The 15,975-nt window shown below is 34.9% G+C and overlaps 1 protein-coding gene across 3 annotated transcripts in view; it reads left to right on the top strand.

The window, feature by feature from the left end:
- The window catches only part of NID2 (nidogen 2), a 74,842-nt gene that overhangs the window by 32,700 nt on the left and 26,167 nt on the right, over window positions 1–15,975 (top strand). For all 3 annotated transcript variants that reach the window (XM_043983497.1, XM_043983495.1, XM_043983496.1), the window contains 5 exons: window positions 4,101–4,301; window positions 5,045–5,275; window positions 10,686–10,829; window positions 11,597–11,725; window positions 12,793–12,936. In XM_043983497.1, the coding sequence (XP_043839432.1) occupies window positions 4,101–4,301; window positions 5,045–5,275; window positions 10,686–10,829; window positions 11,597–11,725; window positions 12,793–12,936 (849 nt within the window). The remainder of the gene's footprint in view (window positions 1–4,100; window positions 4,302–5,044; window positions 5,276–10,685; window positions 10,830–11,596; window positions 11,726–12,792; window positions 12,937–15,975) is intronic.

Genomic DNA, 15,975 nt, shown 5'->3' with positions numbered 1-15,975 from the left:
TTCAAAAAGGCTCATTACCATTATTCAGTACTTTCTGCCTTGTCAAATCAAACTGCTTATTCTGAATCTTCATCTTTTTTTAAGCTCATTGTAGTCTTTGACATTATTAATCACAATCTCCTTCCAGAACTGTGCTTTTCTGGTTCTCCTACACTTTCTATTATGAATCTTCATTCATCCATGTCATAACCAATGACTATGGGTATTGCCCATAGCTAACCCTAGCTCTTTTTCCCTATTTCTTTTTTCTTTCTTTCTTTTCTTTTCTTCTTTTTTTTTTTTGGTCAGGTCAGTGAGGGTTAAGTGTCTGAGGCCAGATTTGAACTCAGTCCTCCTGAATCCAGGACCATGTTCTTTATCCATTGCACCAACTGGCTGCCCCCTTTTTTCCCTCTCTACTTAGTGACTACTTTAGCTCTCATAGAATCAAATGTCTCTATATAAATGATCCTCAGATCTATTTGCACACATAATTTCTATCCTGAAAGTTAGTCTGTCATCACCAACTGTTATTAGACATCTCAAATTGGATGTCCCATAGACATGTTAAACTCAGAATATCCAAAACAGAGCTCATTATCTGTTTTCCCAAAATCTTTTTTTAAGTAATAAACATTTTTATTTACAGTTTTGGGTTCCAATTTTTATCCCACCTTCCTTGACCCCTCCCAGAGGTAGTAAGCAATCAGATATAGTTTATACATGTACAATTATGTAAAACATTACCATATTAGTCATTTTGTATAAGAAAACTTGAATGAAAGAAAGTGAAAAATAGCATGCTTCAGTCTGTTCCATTAATATCAGTTCACCTCACTAAAAAAAAAAAGAAAAAGAGGGGCAGCTAGGTGGCGCAGTGGATAGAGCACCGGCCCTGGAGTCAGGAGTACCTGAGTTCAAATCCGGCCTCAGACACTTAACATGTACTAGCTGTGTGACCCTGGGCAAGTCACTTAACCCCAATAGCCTCACTAAAAAAAAAAAAAATATATCAGTTCACCTCTTTGGAGGTGGATATTGTGTTTCATCAATAGCCCTGTGCACAACGTTCTATTGGTTTTGTTCTCTTCTCGGTTCATACAAGTCTTTCTAGGCCTTTCTGAAATCATCCTGCTTGCTATTTGTTATATCACAATAATATTCCATTATAATCATATAGCACAGATTGTTTAGCCATTTTCCTATTTTCTGCTTCCCTTGTAATCTTGGTTATATTAGTTTTAATTTGTGCCAAAACTTTTAAATTTTATATAATCAAAATGATCTATTTTAAAATTTGCTTTTATTTTTAATTGGGGAAAAATAAAATATTAAATTTTAAAAAGTAAAAAAATGATCCATGTATATTTGTGTATACTTGAAGTTTACTTTGCTTAGGACTAATCTCTCCCTATATTAGGATATAATAATATCATGTTAAAATGATGGGTGATCCTCACTTTGGCTCCTTTGTACTTTAATTTTTCCTTTTTTGATGCTTTCATTATTTTCTCTATGACTTGGAAACTCTGGATTTTGGCTACAATGTTTCTAGGAGTTTTTATTTTGTGGATTCTTTCAGGATGTGGTAGTTTATTTCTATTTCCGCTTTGCCTAAGAGATCTGGGAAGTTTTCTTGTAAGATTTCTTGAAATAGGATCATAGGGTTTTTTTTGTCATAGCATTCAGATAGTCCAATGTAAAACATTATCATATTTGTCATTTTGTATAAGAAAACTTGATTAAAAGAAAAAATGAAAGAAAGTGAAAAATAGCATGCTTCAGTCTGTTCCATCAATATCAGTTCTTTCTTTGGAAGTGAATAGTATGTTTCATCAATAGTCCTTTGGGATTGTCTTGGATCACTGTATTGTTGAGAATAGTCAAGTCATTTAGTTCTTTATCATATTGCTATCTCTGTGCACAATGTTCTCTTGGTTCTGCTCATTTCACTATACATTATTTCATACATGTCTTTCCAGGTCTTTCTGAAGTCATCCTGCTTGTCATTTCTTATAGTACAATAATATTCCATCACCATCATATACCACAGCTTGTTTTGCTATTCCCCAATTGATGGGCATTCCTTTGATTTCAATTTTTAGCTTTACAAAAAGACCTGCAGAAATATTTTTGTGCAAATAAGTCTTTCTCTCTTTTTGGGGATGTCTTTGGGATAGAAACCTAGCAGTGGTATTGCTGGATCAAAGGGTATGCACAGTTCTATAGCCTTTTGGGCATAGTTCCAAATTGCTCTCTAGAATGGTTGGATAGCATCCCAACTTTCCCACAACCCCTCCCACATCCAATATTTTCCATTTTTGTTATTGGTCCAATGATTCTTTTTTAAATTTTTTTTTTTGGTGAGGCAACTGGGGTTAAGTGACTTGCCCAGGGTCACACAGCTAGTAAGTGTTAAGTGTCTGAGGTCAGATTTGAACTCAGGTCCTCCTGAATCCAGGGCCGGTGCTCTATCCACTGCGCCCCTAGTCCAATGATTCTTAATATTTTTCCCTTCAATCTGTTTTCTAGGTCAATTGTTTTTCCTGTCAGATATTTCATATTTTCTTCTTTTTTTTCAGTCTTTTGACTTTGTTTTAATATTTATTGTTGCCTCATGGAGTCATTGTCTTTTATTTGGTCCATTCTAATTTTCAGGAAGTTTGATGTTTGGACATGGTTTTATGGCTTTTGAGCCAAGGTGTTAATTACCCTTCCAGTTCCTTACTTCATACCTTTCATTTATTTTCTAATTTATTTCCTTGAGCAATTTCCATACCTCCCCTTTTTAAAAGTTTTTAGCTCTTTTACATCTCTTGTAGGTATTCTAGTTGAGTTTTGTTTTTCTTGGAGATTTTATAGATGTTTTCGAGTTATTCTCTTCTGGGTTTGTATCTTGAGCTTTCTTGCTAACATAATCGCTATTTATGAGGGGATTCTTTTTTGTTTGTTTGTTTGCCCATTCTTCCAGCCTTTTCCTGACTTTGGACTTGATATTAAGGCTGGATAAAGGAGCAGCCAGGTGGCACAGTGGATAAAACACCAGCCCTGGATTCAGGAGGACTTGAGTTCAAATCCGGCCTCAGACACTTGACACTTACTGGCTGTGTAACCTTGGGCAAGTCACTTAACCCTCATTGCCCCCCCCCCCAAAAAAAGACTGGGTTAAAGGGAAGGTCTGCACTATAATGTTGCTGCTTTCTTAGTGTATTGAGTGTTGTGTTATTTTATGATCTCAGGGATGGATGAAGTTCTGCAACCTTTCAGTAATTCCAAAGTGGTGTGATGAAGAGCAAAGTCTGATTGCTGCCCGCCCTGGCCCCATAACCTTGCTCTGTTAGTTCCTAAAGTTTGGGTCTGAACAATATTAGACTACTTCTGAAATCAGTCCATTGAAAACTGTTGTTTCATGGTAGTAGAGTTGTAGGATCCCCTATCATTTGATATTCTTCCCTGGTTATTCTTCTTCAGGTTGGGCAAGAGACTAGATATGATATAGTACTCTGCACCTGGGATCTGAGTCACACCACTGTTGCTGACTTTTGAACTTCCTGCTTTCTAGGTACAAAACCTAAGACCTCCATACCTAGAAACACCACCCCCTAGTGCAGGTTCTCTTCTCAGTTCTCTCTGGATATGTGACCCAGAACAGTGTGGTAGATGACAAAGTTGCCAGTTCTCACCTTTCTTAATTCCAGTGCCTGAGTGTGAGTCTAGTGGTATTAATATCAGACCTCTTCCTATCAATGCACAGCTTCTCCCTGGGTGCTGGAGTGCTTCTGCATTATACTTCTGGTTTGATCCCCTCCCCATTGTCTGTCTTCTTATGCTAAGCTAGGCTAGACAAATAACTCATTGTGACCTTTTCTGGATTTCTGTATCAGGATCTGATGTGGTACAAAATGTACGAGATCTATTTAAAGAAGTTTTATGGAGAGGAGTTCTCTATACTGTTTACCATTTTATCATTTTGACACCTCCGACAACTGATGCTTTTTGATGTTAACCCTCTGATAATCTTAGGTATTTCTGAAATGTAAAAGAGATGAAAAGAAGAACTGAGTCAAAGTTATTTCTATTCTTCTCTTTTGCTACCTCCTTTTTCTTCTGTCTATTAAAAGGTGCTGGCTTCAGTAATCACATGGACATCACCTTCTACCCAGGAGGAGAGAAAGTTCATATTACTCACACTGCTGAAGGACTTGATCCAGAAAACTACCTAAGTGTTAAGACAAACATTCAAGGACAGGTGCCTTTCATCCCAGAAAATTTTACAGTCCATATTGCACCATACAAGGAGATTTACCAGTACTCTGATTTGGGTATATGTAACTTTTGGTTTTTTGCCATATCATACATACATATCCTGCATGTCAGATAAAAATCTTGATTTAAGAATAGTAATTTTCACTGTCTGATAGCCTCTGATTTTAAATAGAAAATATTTAATAGAAATATTTAAATAGAAAACTTATTTAACTGTATATTGCTTTGAGTTTTAGAACTTAAGGACGATTGGATTTCACAACTAGTACTAAAAGCTTGTGTTAAGCTAATAGTCATTAGCTTACACATTAGCTTACAGTCTCCACAAAAATTCTGACCAGAGCTGTAACATTTTACCTTCTCTGATTTCCCTTTCCTCCTCCTAGCATGTAGAGGGTATGAATTAGTCACTAACTGGTTAGCTCATATTAATAAAATGATAATATAACCATGAATTGTCTCTTCAGAGATAGGTTCTTGCTAAAACACTGCTCAAACCAAAAAAAGAATAATTTTTCTCCCTTCATTCAGACTTGCTTAAATCTCTATAATGCTGGGAGAAATGTTGATCTCAAAACACTGTACTCTGTTCAGTGCCCTTTCTTTCTTTTAATTCCAAAATGTTCACTATGCTGATCTGGAATACTTTCTGGATCCTACATATTGTTTTGCAGGTCTCCTAACTAACCACATATTTTAAGAATTAGAAACATAATTTCATAAACAAACATAAACAAATTAGAACATCTATTTTTAAAAGAATGTTTTTCATTTAACAATTTTAATATTTCTTTTGCAGATGTGACTTCTACAACCTCCAGAGAATATTCTCTCTCATTTGGTGAAATCAACCAAACATTCTCTTATCATTTACACCAGAATATTACTTACCAGGACTGTAAGCATACTCCTAACCCCAGGATCATTCCTAGAACGCAGCAGCTAAATGTGGATCATATTTTTGCTTTATATAATGAAGAAGAAAAAGTGCTTAGATATGCTATGACCAATCAGATTGGCCCCATGGAAGGTAAGAAAAATTGTATTGATAAGGGTTAAATTTAATCCATATTCATTACCTTTTCCCTGATCTCAGGAGGTTAATTCTTTCAGAAAATAAATATGGGAAGGAAGGGAAGGAGTTCATAATCATGTTCCATTCCTAATAAATGGTCTAAAACTTGGTGATGAAAAATTTAATTTCTGTGTTTCATATGTATTGCTCTCATCTGGCTTCCTTGAGTAAGTTAACAGGTGGAAAATTGATTATAATCAAATCAAATCAACCCTGAGATTTTACCTCACAATATACAAATTGGCAAAAATGACAAAAAATGGCAAAAGTCACTGTTGGTGAGGATGTGGAAGGATAGGCACATTAATACATTGTTGGAGGAACTTTGAAATGTAACCATTTTGGAAATCAATTTGAAATTATGCAAACAAACTGACTAAGCTGTCCATACCCTTTGAACCAGAGTCTCCATTACTGTGCTTATACCTCAAAGGAAGCCATTGATAAGAAGAAAGTACCCATATACTCTAAAGTGTTTATAGTAGAACTTTTTGTGACAGCTAAGAATTGGAAACGAAGTAGATGCTTTTAAATTAGGCAATGGTTAGGTTAATTGTGGAATATAAATGTAATGAAATATTAATGTGCTGTGTAATGAATACAGAGAAACTTGGAACAATTCATATGAACTGATAGAGAGTGAGTAAGCACAGCCAAGGAACCAATACATATAGTAACTACAGTAATGTAAATGGAAAACACACTAAAAATAAAAAAATAAATGTACAGACTCAGCTGAAAAAAATGAGAAGATGCCCCTAACCTGTCCCTTTGTGGAGGTCCACCAGTGTTACACATTGAACATGTTTTCAGATTTCTTCAGTATATTGATCAGTTCTACACATTTTTATCCTCCCTAAAAAATTCTGTTTGTTATATAAGAATGGCGCACTAGAAGGAGTAGACGGAGGGATACTTGGGATAATGTTGGTAATGTAAGAAACAAAAAATGTCAATTAAAATTTTTTTTAAAAAAATATTTATTTTTAACATTCATTTATTTTTAAATTTTGAGTTCCAAATTCTCTCCCTCCTTCTGCCACCTTCCCTACCCACTGAGAAGGCAAGCAATATAGCAATTATACATGGGAAATCATGCAAAACATTCCTATATTAGTCATATTTCCAAAAAAGCAAGAAAACAAAGAAAATGAGAAAAATATACTTCAATTTGCAATCAGAGTTTACCAGTTCTCTCTCTGGAGGTGAATAACATTTTTTTTTTATCATGAGGCCTTTGGAATTGACTTGGACCATTGTATTGATCAGAGTAGCCAAGTCTTTCACAGTTGATCATCATTATAACAATCCTGTTACTGTGTAAAATGATCTCCTGGTTTTTCTCACTTCACTTTGCATAATCTCATTTAGGTCTTGCCATGTTTTCCTGAAACCACACCCCTCATCATTTCCCACAGCACAATAGTACTCCATCATAATCATATGCCACAACTTATTCAGCCATTTCCCAATTTTTTGCCACCACTAAAAAAGCTGCTATAGATATTTTTGTATGTGTAGCTCCTTTTCCTTTTCCTTTAATCTCTTTAGGATATAAATGTGTTATTTCTGGGTAAAAGGCCAGCCCTTTGGGCTTAGTTTCAAATTGTTCTCCAGAATGGTTGGAGCAGTTCACTACTCCATGAAGAGTTTATTAGTGTATGTATTTTTTCCTCATCCCCTCCAGCATTTGCCATTTCTGATAGGTATAAGGTGGTACCTCAGACTTTGCCTTTCTCTAATTAATTGGTGATTTAGATGATTTTTCATATAACTCTGAGAAGCTAGGTGGTGTGGTTGATAGAGCACTGACCCCTGAAGTTGGGAGGACCTTAGTTCAAATATCATGCTTTAAACGTCCAGGGCAATCTCCAGTTTTCCTGATTAATATCTTGGCAAAGGACTCAGATGGCTCTGGAGAAGGGAGGGAGGTTGGTGACCTTGCACAGCCCTAAGAATTGGAAACAAAGTAGATGCTTTTAAATTAGGTAATGGTTAGGTTGATTGTGGAATATAAATGTAATGAAATATTAATGTGCTGCACTTGCACTTAAATTCAATTCATTGCAAGTCCTGACATCACCTTGATGCCATGGTCCTCATTGAGAATGAAGAGCAAACAACAACTATATGACTATAGAAAGTTTTAATTTCTTCTTCTAGAAACTCCCTGTTTATATCCTTTGGCCATTTATTAATTGGGGATTGGCTCTTTTTATAAATTTAACTCAGTTCTGTACTCAGTATTTATTTGAGAAATGAGGCCTTTCATAAAGGAATTTCCTATGAAAATTTTTGATATTAATTGATTGTCTTTGGTACCTTTTAGCAAAATGGATCTTCCCTGATTATCCCTTTTACTTAGGTCAATTTTTTTCAGTTCATTAGAAACATATTATATTCTGCTCCAGCCCTTTATTTTAATTCTGTGTGTCTTTCTGTTTCAAACATGTCTCTTTTTTAAAATATAGATTATTTTATTTTTTTTCAATTACATGTAAAGATAGTTTTCAACATTCATTTTTGTAAGGTTTTTGGTTCCAAATTTTTCTTCCTCCCTTCCCTTCCCTCCCCACTCCTGAAGGCAGCAAGCAATCTGATATAGGTTATACATTACAATCATGTTAAACATATTTTCACTTTAGTCATGTTGTGAGAGAAGAATCAGAACAAAAGGAAAAAACCATAAGAAAGAAGAAACAACAAGAACAACAAAAGTGAATATATACTTTGATCTGCATTCAGATTTCATAGTTCTTTTTCTAGATGTGCAGAGCATTTTCCATCTGGAGTCTTTTAGAATTGCCTTGGACTGGGGGTAGTTAAGTGGTGCACTGGCCCTGGATTCAGGAGGACCTGGGTTCAAATCTAACCTCGAACATTTGACACTATGTGACCCTGGGCAAGTCACTTAATCCTCATTGCCCCACAGAAAAGAGAAAGAAAGAAAGAAAAAAGAATTGTTTGGAATCATTGTATTGCTGAGAAGAGCTAAGTCTATCGCAATTGATCATCACACAATGTTGCTGTTACTGTGTACAATGTTCTCTTGGTTCAAGCATGTCTCTTGTTAAACAACATATTGTTAGATTCTGGTTTCTAATCTATTTTGCTGTCTGCTTTATGAGTGACTTCAACCTAATGACATACACAGTTATGATTACTAACTGTTAATTTCCTTCCATCCCATTTTCTTGTTTCTTCTCTCCTTTTATCCTGTCCCTCCACAAAAAATCTATTTTGCTTCTAACCACTGCCTCCCTTAATCTGTTTTCCCTTTTATCATCCCTACTTTCTCTTATTCCCTTCCCCTCTCATTTCCCTATTGGGCAAGTTATATTTCTATAAACAAGTGAGTGTATATATATATATATATATTTTTTTTAATATCCTTTCCTCTTTGAACCAATTCCAATGATAGTGAGTTTTAGGCATTGCTCACTACAACCCTCATTTTTGCCTGTACTGTAAAAGCTCTTTTTTGAGTACCTCTTTTATATGAGAAAATTTCCCCAGTCTAGCTCTACCTTCCCTCTCCTTCCAGTGCACTGAGTTTTTAAAAGATCATTCCAATATAATCAATTCATGCCTACACTATCTATCTTCAAAATTCCTTTTAACTGTCCTAATTAGGACCCAAAAGGTCCTAAAGAAGCTGAGTTCTCCCTGGCATCCATAATACTACACATACTGCCATAAGAAAGCAGAAAAAAAAAAAGACCTAAGAAAATACAAGTTCAATCCAGACATTCTCTCAAGGAGTATTCAGAGCCTACCCCTAATATCAAATCTGAGATCAGGAAGTAAGCTGGAAGAATGAGCAAATAGAAAAAGAATCCTACCATAAAAAGCCATTATGGTAGCAGGGTTACTCAAGATACAAACCCAGAGGAAGAATTACTCCAAAACATCTACAAGCAAAGCCTCAAAGAAAAAAATAACTTGGGAACAAACTCAATTAGAATTCCTACAAAAGATGAAGCAAATTTTTTGAGAGTTATCAATTTTTAAAATAAATTAAATGAGATCAGTAGAGGAAAAATAAAAAAGAAAGGAGGGCTCTCAAAAAGAATTAGAAAGGGGGTGGCTAGGTGGCACAGTGGATAAAGCACCAACCGGCCCTAGATTCAGGAGTACCTGAGTTCAAATCCGGCCTCAGACACTTGACACTTACTAGCTGTGTCACCCTGGGCAAGTCACTTAACCCCCATTGCCCTGCAAAAAAAAAAAAATTAGAAAGGGAATTAACAGAGGTATAATGCAATGAACAAACTCCCTGAAAATCAGAATGTAAAAAGTAGAAGATAATGGTTCCATGAGGCAATAAAAATATTAAAAGAAAGTCAAGAGACTGAAAAAATAAAAGGAAATATAAATTTCCAGAGCAAAACAACTGACCTGGAAAATAGATTGAAGAAGAAAGATAATTTAAGTATGATATTTAAAAATAAAAAGAGCTTAGACATTTTTGTTTTCAAAAGAAAAATGCCTAGATCTCTTAGAACTAGAGGGCACAAGTTGAAATAAAGAAGAATCCAGCGGTCACATCCTGAAATTCCAAAATGAAAACTCCCAGGAACATTATGGCCAAAAATCCACATCTTCCAGATCACAGAAAAACTGCAAGCAGCCAGAAAGAAAGAAAATACTGAGGAGCTCACACAAGATTTGCCAGAAATTCTTTGACAGGAATAGAGATTATCTAGAATCCAAAAGGCAGAGGCTTACAACAGATAATAAATTACACATCAAAACTGAGCATAATCCTATAGAGTGAGGGGGAGGTAGGAAATGATGGACATTTAATGAGATAGTAGATTTCATTCCTTCAACTCCATCCTTTAACCATCTCCACCTCCATCAACTCTTTTACCATTCTTTTAATCTATATTTTAATCTATTTAAGAAACATTTACTTAACTTCCTATTATGTGTTCTACACAATGAATATAAACAGAGATATAGTGCCTTCCTTCATAGAACTTACAATCTAGTAGACATATACATAACACTTTTTTGGAAACTTTAATGAATCCACCATCTTAAACATTTAATGTGAATCTAGACTACAAACTACCCATAAATTTTAATGATATATGATTCTCTCCCATATCATTGTAAATTAATCATAGATCTACAAAAAAGACCTTTCCCTAGATCTTTTAACATTTTGTGGGTAGTATTTAGGCCTTTTATCCATTATTTCTTTGTCCTAACTACATAATAAGGAAGACAAATTATTTACAGGTGGGAGAGAATAAAGCTTTGAATGAGGAAGACCAAAGATGGCTTCCTAATGAATGCAGTCATTGAAATGGGATTGTAGTCGTACTACAGTTGTTGTTTTTCTCCATTTACTATTTAGGGGATATAGATCCCTTGGTGACAAATCCTTGCTATGATGGAAGCCACGTATGTGATATAACAGCTCAGTGTCTGGCGGGAACAGGACTAGCATATTCATGTGAATGTGCAACTGGCTACCAAGGAGATGGAAGAAATTGTTTCGGTGAGGGATTCTTCATCTGTTCATTTAGCTTTGTGTTTTGTAGAAGCAAACACATGATTTTTTCCCCTTGTACCCTTTGCTCACTAAAAGCAACAATGCTGTGTGGTCCTGTGTTGTTGATGCCAAGAGCAATTCTGTTAAGGACAAAATATTCTGTGTATTTAAGTGAAAAGTTTTGGGAGATTATTTCTGGCTGGATACTATGAAAATGGAACATCTGCTATTCATTGAGATTCCTGAATAATTTGACCTTAAAGAAGCTGTATTTTTAAAACTATTTTATGGACTTTTTAGACTATTCAACAAAAAAAGTTTTCAGTGTTTCTTTAATATTCACACATTTTTATGTACAAATATTCATGTAAGTATAGTACAAATCTTATTCGTTTTAAAAATTAAAATCTTTACATATCTCCTGTGTATTTCTGACATGCTGCACAGTATTAGAAAAATGTCAACTATAAAAGAATTTCCAGTATAATGATAGTTGGGAAGGTAAAGGAGACAGGAGAGAGAAATTCTTCATAAAACAAATTAAAATATTTAATTTATTTTAAAAATACATTTCTTTCAAATTATTTATATTATTTTTGAAAAATTAACTCTTTCTAACTTTTATAAATAATTTATCTTTCCTAAGATTATTCAGTTCAATTAAAAATATTAATTAAAAGCTAGAAATACTTTTGATAAAATCACATTAAGAGTTAAAACTTTTTCTTTGAATTTTAATTTAATTGAAATTTTCCTTACTTCCTTCTATTTAGATGTAAATGAATGTACCACAGGTTCCCAGCTATGTGGCCACAATTCTGTATGTGTCAACTTGCCAGGGAGCTACAGGTGTGAGTGCCAGAGTGGTTATAAATTTGCAGAAGACGAGCACACTTGTATCTGTAAGTCCATACCAATTTTCAATTTTGGCTTATTTTTTGGTCAAAAATAATGATTGGCCTCAGTTTTTAATTTTTTTATCCCTAGCAATTAACTCTATAGAGCCTGATGAATTTACACTGATATTATTCAAAATTGTGATTACACTCCAATATTACAATTTTTAACTAGAAGCTTTAGGAACTGAATTCTTGAAAGAAGATAATTTATCTAACCAGATGTCTTAGTATCAAGATTGTAATAGATAACCACCATTATAGAACAAGATTAAGAATTCCTCAAATGAAAATGAAGTTGAGGCCATAATTATAAAATATTATATTCCATTTATCTGTCTAAGGATCTCAATTTGTTGTAGATATACCTTTGCTATAGTTCCAAAAGATTAATACATTGAGGAGGAAAGCATTAAAACAGAAACAAACTGGTTTCTAAAGTTCAAAACTTAACTTGTTTATGAAGTCAAATTACATTAGAAAAAATGAGAAACATTTTTATGTAGTGAGTTTGTGGGCTAAAATTAATGTTAGCAGAGTCTTGTAGCACAGATGCAAAATATTCTTATTTTTAAGAATTAGTTATGTCCAAATTATGATTTTAATTAAATTTTAATTATGTCTGAAGATATAAGCTAAAGGCAACAAGGTGGTGAAGTAGATAGAGTATTGGGCTGGGAATGAGTAAGAACTGAATGCAAATCAAACCTGAACAAATAATTTAATGTCTATCTGCTTCAGTTTCTCCATTTGTAAAACAGGGATACCACCTATCTCTCAGACTTTTTTGAGGATCAAATGAAAAAAATATTTATAAAGTGCTTAGAACAGTGCCTGGCACATAGCAAGTGTTTCCTAAATTATAGTTTCCTCTCCCCCTTCCCCTGAAGTTGAACTTTCACAGGTGTGAGAATCCAGAATCAAAACACTGGTACCATGTTTGACGCACAAATAGTAGGATTTCCTTTAGGAGTCAGAAGTGCTATACAGACTGATAGACTTGAATCAAGAAAACCTATCTTCAGAGTTAGACTATAACTACCTAATGAATTTTGATCCTTTTCTTTTCTTAGTCATTGCTCCACCATCGAACCCTTGTGAAGAAGGAAGTCACAATTGTGCTCCTGTGGAAAGGGCCCAGTGTATTTATCATGGAGGCAGTTCTTACACCTGTATTTGCCTTTCTGGTTATGTTGGCAATGGGTATGAGTGTACTGGTAAGCACAGGCAAATCAAACCTACTGTAAGAAAGTAATATTTTGGCTTTCTGACTTTTCATATATAAGCCATATTTGTAATGTCTAGGTGATTTCTTTTTGCTTGTACAAATCGTATTTATTAGGTTTTTTAAAACCATAATTGCTATAAACAGAATAGAAATGAAAATGAGGTTGGTTGGCAGAGACGAGTTTTTTTTTTTAATCCAGCTGTTTCTGTAACTTAAAGTTTTTGATGTTTAAAACATGTTTAAAAATTCTGTTTTAAAGTTTATATGGGTTTGGGTTTTTTGTTTTGTTTTGTTTTGTTAGCACTGACAAGAGGTAAATAAAACACTCAGACACTTAAAGAGTTCAGAAATTTGCTATATTTTCTAGCTTATGAGACCTTTCACCCTCTCATTCATGTTTTTAGTATACAAGTTATTTATTCCTACTTTATAGTTGCAGATAGATAAATCAATATAATTACAGATAGATCTACCTATATCTATAGGGAAGAATGAGACTTAGAATTACACACTTGTGGGGGCAGCTAGGTGGCGCAGTGGGTAAAGCACCAGCCCTGGATTCAGGAGGACCTAAGTTCAAATCTAGCCTCAGTCACTTGGCACTTACTAGCTGTGTGACCCTGCGCAAGTCACTTAACCCTCATTGCCTCATCCCCCCCAAAAGAATTACACACTTGCACACACTAAGATTTATACATTTGTACTCAAATGAAAAGGTAAAAAAGTTAATTGCCCAGAACTTTTATCCTAAGAATATTGATATTTCTTTTTTAATTTAATTTTATTATTTTCCAGTTACATATTACATATAAAGATAGTTTTCAACATTTGTTTTCACTGGATTTTTAGTTCCAAATTTTTCTCCCCCCACCTTTCCTTCCCTCCTCCCCAAGATGGAAAGCAGTCTGATATAGGTTGTATATGTACAATCACAGAATATTTATATTTCTTAGAATATTCTGCCATATCAGTTAAACAAGAATCTAGGACTGAGTGCCAGTGTTCAGTTTTGCTAAGAAAAAAATAATTTTTCCCAAAGGTGTTGGTAGAATCTTTTAAAAATACAATATATAAGGGCTTAGCTCTCCCCAATTCCACTCCAAACAACTTTAAATAATACATCAAAATGAATTCTAGAGTGACAGAATACACAAAAGGACAGAGTGAAACAATTTTCCAGCCCAAGGCAACTTAGAAGGTCAAAAAGAAAGGTCTGTTGCACTGGGGTGAAAGTGAGGTGCAGTCCAGCACAGGCTGTGCTAGCACAAACCAGAGAAGGCATTCAGGGTGACTGAATCAGTGGTGGAAGTGGCAACTTCTCGGGTTCTCAACCAACAAGGAGATTACAAAGGCACTTTGCTGGCACTGGGGACAGTACTCTGTTGCATTGCCCATACTCAGATCTGAGTTGCAGTTCCTGGGTGAGGAGGGGCACTAGCACACCAGAGATTGTAGCTACAGTGGAGCAGGGACCCTCATCACAGTTCCAAGGGAGAAAGACTGCTTGTGGCACAAGTCAGGAGAGTAGTAAACTCTCCTCAGATCATACCACCTTGGAAATACTGAAAACTAATAGGTCCCCAAAATTAGCTCTGAAAATAGTTGCACAAAAAACCTAAAGCTTGGGACCGTGCATCTTCCACCCTGGGAGCAGAGCCCCACATTAACATAGAGCTAAGAGTCAAGATATAGGCTAGAAAGATGAACAAGCAGCAGAAAAAGATCCAGACCACAGTAAGTTACTATGGTGACAGGGAAGATCAAAATGCAAACTCAGAAAAAGACAACAAAGTCAAAACTGCTACATTCAAAGCCTTAAAGAAAAAAAAATGATTTAGTGATAGGCCTTCCAAAAAATTCCTGGAAGAACTTAAAAAATATTTTTTAAATCAAGTAAGAGAAGTAGAGGAGACATTTGGGGAAATAAATGAGAATAATACAAGAAAATCATGAAAAAAGGAGTAAAAAAATACTGAAGAAAATAACACCTTAAAAAGCAGAATAGGCCAAATGGTGAAAGAGACACAAAAAATCCAGTGTGGAGAAGGATGCCTTAAAAGGCAGAATTGGCTAAATGGAAAAAGATGTACAAAAATTCACTGAAGAAAAGAACTCCTTAAAAACTACCAAATGGAAAAGGAGCTACAAAAGTTCCCTGAAGGAAATAATTCCTCAAAAATCAGAACTGGGCAAGTGGAAACTAATGACTTTATGAGATATCAAGAAACAATCAAAATTAAAAGAATGAAAAAATAGAAGGAAATGTGAAAAACATTTTTATTGGAAAAACAGCTGACCTGGAAAATAGATCCAGGAGAGATAATTTAAAAATTATTGGACTACCTGAGAGCCATGATCAAAATAAGAGCTTAGCTCTTTCAAGAAATTATCAAGGGGGCCAGCTAGGTAGCTTAGTGGATAAAGCACCGACCCTGGATTTAGGAGGACCTGAGTTCAAATCCAGTCTCAGACACTTGACACTTACTAGCTGTGTGACCCTGGGCAAGTCACTTAACTCTCATTGCCTTGGGGAAAAAAAAAAGAAAGAAAGAAAAAAGAAAAGAAATTATTCAGGAAAACTTCCCTGATATTTACATGGTAAACTAGAAATCAGAAGAATCCACTGATCACCTCTTGAAAGAGACGCCAAAATGAAAACTCCCAGGAATATCATAGCCAAATTCCAGAGTTCCTAGGTCAAGGAGAAAATATTGCAAGCAGCTATAAAGAAGCAGTTGAAGTATTGTGAAGCAACAGTCAGGATAACACAAGATTTAGCAGCTATATATATATTAAAGGATTGGAGAGCTTGATATTCTGGAGGGCAAAGGAACTAAGATTACAACCAAGAATCACCTACCCAGAAAAACTGGGTATAATTCTTCAGGGGTGGGGAATGGATATTCAGTGAAATAGAAGACTTTCAAGCATTCCTGATGGGGACCAGAGCTGAATGAAAAATTAAACTTTCAAATACAAGACTCAAGTAAAACGCAAAAATGTGAAAACATAGGAGATTCAATAAAGT

The sequence above is a fragment of the Dromiciops gliroides genome, chromosome 2, assembly GCF_019393635.1.
Source record: "Dromiciops gliroides isolate mDroGli1 chromosome 2, mDroGli1.pri, whole genome shotgun sequence".
Lineage (NCBI taxonomy): Eukaryota > Metazoa > Chordata > Mammalia > Microbiotheria > Microbiotheriidae > Dromiciops > Dromiciops gliroides.
Note: the sequence above shows the minus strand (reverse complement) of the source record. Positions and strands in the feature narration are given on the sequence as shown.